General features: G+C 34.0%; 1 protein-coding gene across 1 annotated transcript; it reads right to left on the bottom strand.

Annotated features, from left to right (window-relative positions):
* On the bottom strand, window positions 1-2,496 carry LOC135218250 (uncharacterized). Its single transcript, XM_064254413.1, has 2 exons — window positions 2,482-2,496; window positions 1-659 (listed from the first exon to the last, which is right to left on the bottom strand). Exons 1-2 carry the CDS (start codon window positions 2,482-2,484, stop codon window positions 63-65), a joined length of 600 nt encoding a protein of 199 aa, XP_064110483.1. The 5' UTR covers window positions 2,485-2,496; the 3' UTR covers window positions 1-62.
* Between the last annotated feature and the right edge of the window lie 6,586 nt (window positions 2,497-9,082).

Below are 9,082 nucleotides of genomic sequence, written 5' to 3'. Positions count from 1 at the left end.
TTATCCATATCAGTAATGTGATTTATTTCATCGTGGGGGGATTCGGTGTAATGCATTTCTTATTACCATCTACCATATGGTCTGCCATAAAGACCACGTCCTCCAACAATAGAACCTCCAAGGCCTCCAAGGGATGAGCGTCCTCCTTGGATTCCATGGCCTCCAACGATAGCTCCCCCACGGCCACCTAGACCTGACCCTCCAAGGACACCGGCCCTTCCATAACTTGTCGAAGAACCTACAAATCCTCCGAGAGCTGGCACGATTGTAGGACCATATCCTGTGCCTCCTCCAATGATTCCACCGTGTCCAATTCCTCCTCCAATGCCTCCGCCATGTCCAAATCCTCCTCCAAGGCCTCCGCCATGTCCAAATCCTCCTCCAAGGCCTCCGCCATGTCCAAATCCTCCTCCAATGCCTCCTCCATGTCCAAATCCTGCTCCAATGCCTCCTCCATGTCCAAATCCTCCTCCAATGCCTCCGCCATGTCCAAATCCTACTCCAATGCCTCCGCCTTGTGTAAATCCTCCTCCCTGCCCTCCGATGATGCCCCCTGTAGCTACGCCTCCACCAATATGACCCCCTTGACCTCCATAGATGCGTCCAGCCAAGACGTAGGTAGCGAGGATCGGAATGCCAACTATAATCTTGAAAGCTGTCTGCAATGAAACTCAGATTACATAGTTATTATTATTATTATTATTATTATTATTATTATTATTATTATTATTATTATTATTATATTATTATTATTATATTATTATTGTTGTTGTTGTTGTTGTTGTTGTTGTTGTGTTGTTGTTGTTGTTGTTGTTGTTATTATTACGTTATTGAAAATAATGGTAAAATTTACAGAATTGATTTTATATAAAACTCTCTCAATTCTTCTAATGACTTTTTCCTTGCACACTGGTATTACTAAGCAACTGTCCGATGTTCATCATGTTATAGGTCATCGGACATCTGCTTAGGAATACCAGTGTGCCAGAAAAGCTAGTCATTAGAGGAACTGAGACAATTTTGAATAAAATAAATTCTTTAAATTCTACCATTATTTTCAGTAAAACATGTTTAAAAGAAGGTCTGTTTCCAGCATATTATTATTATTATTATTATTATTATTATTATTATTATTATTATTATTATTATTATTATTATTATTATTATTATTATTATTATTATTATTATCAAGAATATAAGCCGTATTCATATAGAACATGCCCTCAGGGGACATTCACTTGAAATTTAAGCCTCCAAAGAGCGTGGTGCTCATTTGAAAGTAACAGAAGATATAGTAAATACAAAAAGAAAAGAGCTGTTATTAAAAAAGGTAACTTAATAATTTAAAAGATAAATAGTTAAGAATATAAATAAATTACCAAAATACAAGTTCAGTTGTTTTAGGGTGGTAATGCATTGCTTCATTTCTTGAACTTTTGAGGTCCTAGTTGCACAGGATCCTTAAGGAGACTGTTATTCATCTGTTTGAGTTGCATGTCGTGTTTTCATGGTACTTGACAGCATTGCCAAGAGGGGATGAATGTTATCACATTAAATGAAAAGCTGCTTTTAGAGATAATTTTACAACATAAAGATAAGCAGCTAAGTAATTTATTTTTAGTCTTTTCTTACAGTAATAATAGAATTTTATAAATTAACGCCAATCATTTGCAGTGTAAGAAAGAAGCACCAGTTACACAGCAACTATTCCTCCACCAGTCTTTTCACTTCTTAGACTATCTATGTAGTAGATTTAGTATTGAACAGGTTTAACTGAAGGATGTCCTTATATTGTTAGCCGGTCTCTCTGAGAAATAACCATATATCCGTATTTTTATATGAGCCCATATGTATTTCATCTCTGCTATTGCTTTTTTTTATATATTTATACGCTATAATGATGCTAATGAAAGAAGAAGGCCAGAAACAAAATCAACAAATTTACCGTCCTAGAATAATATAGGGTCAGCCATTTGCGATACGTCTTCTTATTCATTAAAGTTTCTGCTCATTCTTATATCAAATGAATCGTAATTCATTACAAGAAACAAATAGGACTAAAATGAATACTGACATTCATGACAACCTTGGTGAAAATCCCAAAGGCATAAGGGTTGATTCGCATTGTTCATGATATTCATACATACAAACACACACACACACACACACATATATATATCTTTTCTCATTCATTGCTTACCTGAAGAGAAAGAAAGCAGTCTCTGAAATATAGTACTTTCTTTCTATATTTTGACCTTTGTAAGGGCTCATTTTATTAGATGGAATTCTGGTGTAACAGAACATTTTTACCAGTCATGTATGTGTATATATATATATATATATATATATACTATATATGTGTGTGTGTGTGTGTGTGTGTGTGTGTGTGTGTTTAAAAGTGTTTAGTATGTCGAATTTGCAAATAGTACCTAATGTAAGACGACCCAGTACAGTCTTTTCAAAAACTGGAATAAACCTTACCATTTTCACTTCAGAGAAACCAATGTACCTCCCAGATGTATAAGTCTCCTTATATACTCACGAAATAAAAGCGAGAACCTCTGACTCACTGGCATTGCATATCATTATTACCCTTTCATTTTTATCTCCCATTTTCTTTTTTATTTTGAGCCACGCGAAAAACAAATGAAAATCAAGATAATTTTCTGACTCGTGAACTCATTTTTTCCCCTAGCTTTAAATCTCTCCCAGACTCATATTTACGACTGTTCTCCTTTGCGTTTTCAATGTAAAGGTCAAATCAGTCGCGATATTTGAATCGTGCCAATCCGGGCCATTTCGTTTTTTTTTTTTTTTTTTTCCGTCTTGAAATTGTTCACGCCTTCTGAAAGATTTGGCAATGGACAAAAACAGTCGGTTATGATTTAATGATTTATCCGTGATTACTCCTTCGGAAGACTGGAAGGATAAAGGATACTTAAAGTCAGAAAAAAAAGGATCGTTACGATTGGTACCAATACGAACGCGGAAGGAATATTTCTTTCTACTACTTACTAATACCTGTTTGACGACCTTCTTGGGTAGACGTAAATTTTTTTTTTTTTTTTTTTTTTTTTTTTTTTTTTTTTTTTTTTTTTTTTGTATTTCACTCTCTCTGCTACGCCCTTTTCAATTTGCCAACTCATGAAAAACATGTTGAGTATTACTTTTCATGTTTTATTTACTTCACACGGTGCTGAAAATAATTTTATTGTTTGTTTTCTTTTTTCTTTTTTGTCTTTTACGCTTTACAGGGAGTCTATTTCAATAAGGCTTGTATCTATTACATTTCTTTTTTTGCATGTACGTGTATATAAATATATATATATATATATATGCGTGTGTGTGTGTGTGTGTGTGCGTGCGTGTGTGTGTGTGTGTATGTGTGTGTATAGGAAGAGTGAAAGAGAGAGAGTGAGATAGTTATTATATTTATCCAGTGAAAATCTTTAACTCTCCAATGTCTCTGCGAATCATTTTCATTTTAAGGGAGAGGAAATGATTATATTTCAGTCGTGATACAGACGCTTATAATGAAAAGTCCTTAAAGACCCTCAACAAAATTTAGCTCACGATGTTTTAGGCTCTTCAGCCATACAAGTATTCTAGAACAAAATTTTTTAAATCCCTCTGTAAATAAAAAATAACACACAAATACAAGAAATGCTTAGTAGTATGTGTGTGCGCATTATCAATCAAATCATAACCCTGAAAATCGAATTCACTGCTTATGTCAGTTAATTACGTTTAAGGTATCAGTTGGGACAATAGTAATTCTCGGAGCTTCTTTGATTTCAGTAGGGATAAGGGATCCTTTCTGCTTCCTTGAAAAATAGAAGATTACAACTTTACAGAAAGGACGTCAAAGTACCGCAGTTCAGGGACAAGAAATTCTCTAATCAAGTAAATTAAGGACCGATATTCTCCAGAGAACAGAAGAAGAATGTCAAAAGTACAGCTAATAATAAAATAAAAAAAAGACATTTTACTGTGTCTTTTGTCATTCAATGTTTTTGATTCGACAAACTGAATAGGCTCTGGGGATTCAAAATAATTTACGTTACGAATCTAAAAAAGATGCAATGAAAGATTCAACCCCTTTTTTTTCAATATTCAGGAAGATTTTAGGATCGTGAACAACTTAAGTTGTCATCGATCAGCTTTTTTATGCAAGTTTTCTAGAGTCTGATGTAATTCAGATATTACGGAAATTTGCAAAATGTTATAGCAATAATAATTGAAGGTGGCCTTATTATAATGTGGTTTTCCTCTTAAGATATAGTTGATAACAGGACCTCTTTTCTTAGTGGATACGAATCTGCTGTAGTTTCAGTCTTTTTCAATAGCATTGTCTATTGCAGAATCATGCAGTGATTTATAGCGAAGTAAATTACTTAAGCTGGTGGTAAAAAATAAAGTTCATTGTTACTAATTTTTACATGAACTTGTTTCAAATTAACTCAAAAATTAGGTTTCTAATGTAATCCAGTACCCTGTCTGCAAACAATACGTGGCCAAAATGATCGCTAGATTTTCTAATTAGGTCCACAGACCAATCCAACTTAATGTTCATAATTTCTTTTTAGTAACTTGATCAATTATTAGTGGCAAGGTGGCACCTTTTTGCCTTTGCTGTGATATGACCCTGAACTGCTTTTCTTCCTTTGTGCTATACAGAATATTTTTTATTCACTTTCCTTTACGTCTTACCTTGAATTGACGTACGTTTCTGCTAAATCGAAACTGAACATTGCTATTAGTATATTCAATTACTAAGCTATTAACGCTTACAGGAAGTTTTCTTTGAAACAGCTAAGGTTTTTGCTGAAAAAAAAAATAACAGCCGGTTAATTCACTTAGTTACAAGGCCGCAGTAAGATTAAAAACTAACAGTTTACAGCGGCCTCATGGGTTGGGTAGTGACATTTCTTATACCAGTTACGACGGGATCGTTCGAGAGAGCTGCCATTTGGGTGAAATTTAGGGTTTAGTGTTTGTTTTTTGTTTTTTTAATGATTGATGGATTAGTGATTCAGTCTTTGACAAAGATGTTTTATTTCTTAAACAGCTGGTAATTTCGTTATTTAGAAAGGGTGGCGGAATGGCAAAAAGTTTAGGAATGCAGGTGTGCAGGCCGTTTTAATAGGAGGGGTGCATGGGTATGACATAGCAATAAATGAACTACGGGAGGTTAGTGGAATGTTAGTGTTATTACTAGATTTATATATATGCGCTAGATAATGAGTATCAATCACCTCCTTTCCAATGGCCATTAAAGGATTCTAAAATATTCGGGTCATAAACGGATTTCAAAGCGTTCCGTGAACGGAAGCAAACGGAACTACTTAATAGAATTTTGATTAAAGGCAATATAGAGTCTTGTTCGATTTGAGTATCTTTTCCTAGAGAAAAGCTGCTTATATATAACTTCTGTATTTCTGGATAAACATACTCTGGGATGCGTAATGTTTTTTAATACTGACTCACTGTAACTTAAATATATGGCATAGTTTTTATATTATTATTATTATTATTATTTATGTAAGTTATATTAATTATTATTATTATTATTATTATTATTATTTATAGAGCAGTTTACTATTTTCTAACTGATTTTCATGATAGCATATTCATTCTTTCGAGACTAGCGCAAAAAACGTGTACTATAGCACATTCAGTATGAGTCACTAAAGAATTATTCCAATAGCTTTGTTACTAAACCTATGCATGGTAACACACTCCTTATAGATTCTTTGGTGCATCTGACATAATTTTCCGCTTGAGATATTCTAACAGAATTCGTACTTAGAGGTCGTTTGAATTTGTGACTGATGCGTAATTTATTTAGTTCATGAATATATCCATATATGTATGTACATGTATACATACATATACACGCGAGCGAGTGTGTTTTAAGTGCCTTTCGTGTTTTATACTTTCTTATTTTGTTTATCAGATAGAAACTGACATTCCGAAATGCAAAAGTAAAAAGACTACACACACACATAACATCACCCACACACACATATATTGTATATTAATATATATATAATATATATATATATTATATATATAATAATATATATAACATATATATATATATATATATATTTATATATATAAAGTATGTTATGTATGTATGTATGTATGTAATGGTATAAACGATTTATGTAATATTTTGATTCAAGAGTCTTCCACTTTGGTCAGGAATTTCAATTTCTATCTGATAACCAAAATAAGAAAATATAAAAAAAACAATGAATAAAGTGGCAATGGAAAGAACCCAATAACAGTATTAAACAAAATAAGGCACTGAAGGAGCCATTTCATCTGAGAAAAAAAATAATAAAATGCTAATAAAGAAATAAAGATAAAATAAATGAGGCCTTTGTCCCCTAAAGGACTTAATCTCTGTATTAGCAAGATGTCATCTGCAGTTTTCGTCATTATTCCATTTATTGCTGATATTTTAATTTGTCATTATTACTGTGATTACTATCAAGTTAAAGTTTTCTTTACATTCAATTCTTGTATTTAGCCCTCTGGACCTGACTACTGTAACCACCTAAGGTCTCTAGTTGAAATTTAAGTTATATAATATGTGCACTAACTGTTATTACTTTCAATGCATATTTGTTTTTTTTCTCACCAATATTATTACTGATATTACCAGTATTATGATTACCAGCTTTTATGCTGATAAGTGCCGATTATTCATTTTCTTTTTCTTTATCATGTTGTCTCATGTATCTAGATTGTGTATGTTACTGTCTGTATTTTGTATATTCCATGTATATGGCCCAGAGCTGAAATAAAGCATTCTATTATTATTATTATTATTACTAACACCCCTCGCAGACAATTGATCTTTGGTCCCGGTGTAATCATAATTCTCAGCTATTAAGATATTAATATGTTTTATAAATTATTATCTATCTATATAAGGATAAGACTTAACTAGATTTTTTTTTTATTATGGAGATTTAGAAATTTCATATTGGAGCTATTCCCCATCATGTCCGAATTCTGTTGTCTATTACGAATCTCAGTTCTTCAGATAGTTAAAGATATTTGACACTATAGCTAAGAAAAAGATTCAAATAATAAGAAAATATAACAAATATGCAAAAAAATGTACATCTTCACTATGGAAGTCTGTTCTTTTTTTTTATTATGACTGTTGTTTTTGTTGACTAGATGATGTTGCGGTTACTTGCTGTTCTTGTAGTAGTAATTATTGTGATCAACATTACTATTGTATTTCCCTTTCTACTTTGCAGTTTAGCCATACATAACCTTGACATTTTAGATGTGGGAATTATAGTTACTAAGCACCACCTCAAGGATAATGCACCTAACCAACCCTTACAAGACTGCAAAAAAAAGGGTTGTCAATCTCATTTACCTAAACCACTTTTTAGATGATTTTAGTTTCCTGTAAAAGAAAGGTATTGAGATGGCTGTTTGTATGTCCGTCCGCACTTTTCTGTCCGCCCTCAGAGCTGTCTGCCTGCACTTTTTCTGTCCGCACTTTTCTGTCCGCCCCCAGATCTGTCTGTCAGTCTGCACTTTTCTGTACGCCCTCAGATCTGTATGTACTCACTTCTCTGTACGTCCGCACATTTCTGTCCGTCCCCAGATCTGTCTGTCCGCACTTCTCTGTCCACCCTCAGATCTGTCCGTCCGCACTTTTCGTTCAGCCCCCAGATCTGTCCGTCCGCACTTTTCTTTCCGCCTTCAGATCTACCAGTCCGCACTTTTCTGCCCACCCTCAGATCTGTCCGTCCGCACTTTTCTTTCCGCCCTCAGATCTGTCTGTCTGCACTCTTTCCGTCCTCAGATCTGTCTGTCCGCACTCTTTCCGCCCTCAGATCATAAAAACTACTGAGGCTAGAGGGCTGCAACTTGGTATGTTGAGCACCCACCCTCCAATCATAAAACATACCAAATTGCAGTCTCAGTAGTTTTTATTTTATTTAAGGTTAAAGTTTGCGATGATCGTGCGTCTAGCATCGCTATCGGTGCCAACAACACAGGCCACCACTGGACCGTGGCTTAAAGTTTCATGGGCCGCCGCTGAGAGTTCCATACAGCATTATACGCTATAGTTAAAACTTCGGCGCATTTTTTACTCCTTTATTTTTTGTTTCTCTCTAACTTGCGTTGACCTCTTATTCAATCCCGCCAAGATATTTCCATCTGTTCAGTAACTTGATTATTGTAAATATTTTAGTGGTTAAAAGGGCAATGCAGCCGAAAATTGTCGCGACCTGAGTATTTGCAAAAATAAAAATCACTCAAAATTTGACTAAAGTTTTCATTAGCTATTATTATTATTCTTATTATCATGCTGTCAGAAACGAACACAACTGGAAAACATAGAGGAAATTTTGGGGTATACTATCAACTCCCTTCACTTTTGTTCACAGCCCTCTTTAACACAGCCCTCTTTGACAGTGTGCCAGGATTCTGTGTTCAGTGCTAGAAGTGACACATCTATGCAGGTGACTTCTCTGCATACCTCGTTCTGTTACCTCTGCTGTGTTCATATTCTCATGAATCATTTATAATCACAGGCAGATTAGATTATTATTAAGTTTATATTGGTTTCGAGTAGTTCTATTTAATCATAAGAGCACGTTTTACATAAAAATTTAAAGGTAAATATTAATTTTATCATAGTTATTGTTACTAGAGCATTTATTGTTGCAATTGTTTAAGTCAACTTGCTTCACAGCATCACTTTTGCCCATCAGGCACGATGGTTCACAAATTATTGCCTTATCCGTGTGCTAGTAATATTCTTGGTCTTGTGAAAATGGTGAGGATTTGTAAAAAAAACTTTTAGTGAATGTAATAAGAAAACAAATGATAAATGAAGCGATATGAGATAATGTAGCAAAGGTTACCAAGAAGGATCTAGTATTGAAAGCTGTGACAAAGAAAAATAAATTATGTTTATTTCAACACATGAAAAATATCAATTTGGTGATGGATGTCTCAAGGTTTCAGCAAATGTTATACATTAATCGTATCCGATAACTTTCAGCAATATTGATAAAGGGGAAAGAAGGACAATGGA

Source organism: Macrobrachium nipponense, chromosome 9, assembly GCF_015104395.2.
Source record: "Macrobrachium nipponense isolate FS-2020 chromosome 9, ASM1510439v2, whole genome shotgun sequence".
Classification (NCBI taxonomy): Eukaryota; Metazoa; Arthropoda; class Malacostraca; order Decapoda; family Palaemonidae; genus Macrobrachium; species Macrobrachium nipponense.
The sequence above is the reverse complement of the archived record's forward strand: the minus strand, read 5'-3'. Positions and strand labels throughout refer to the sequence as shown.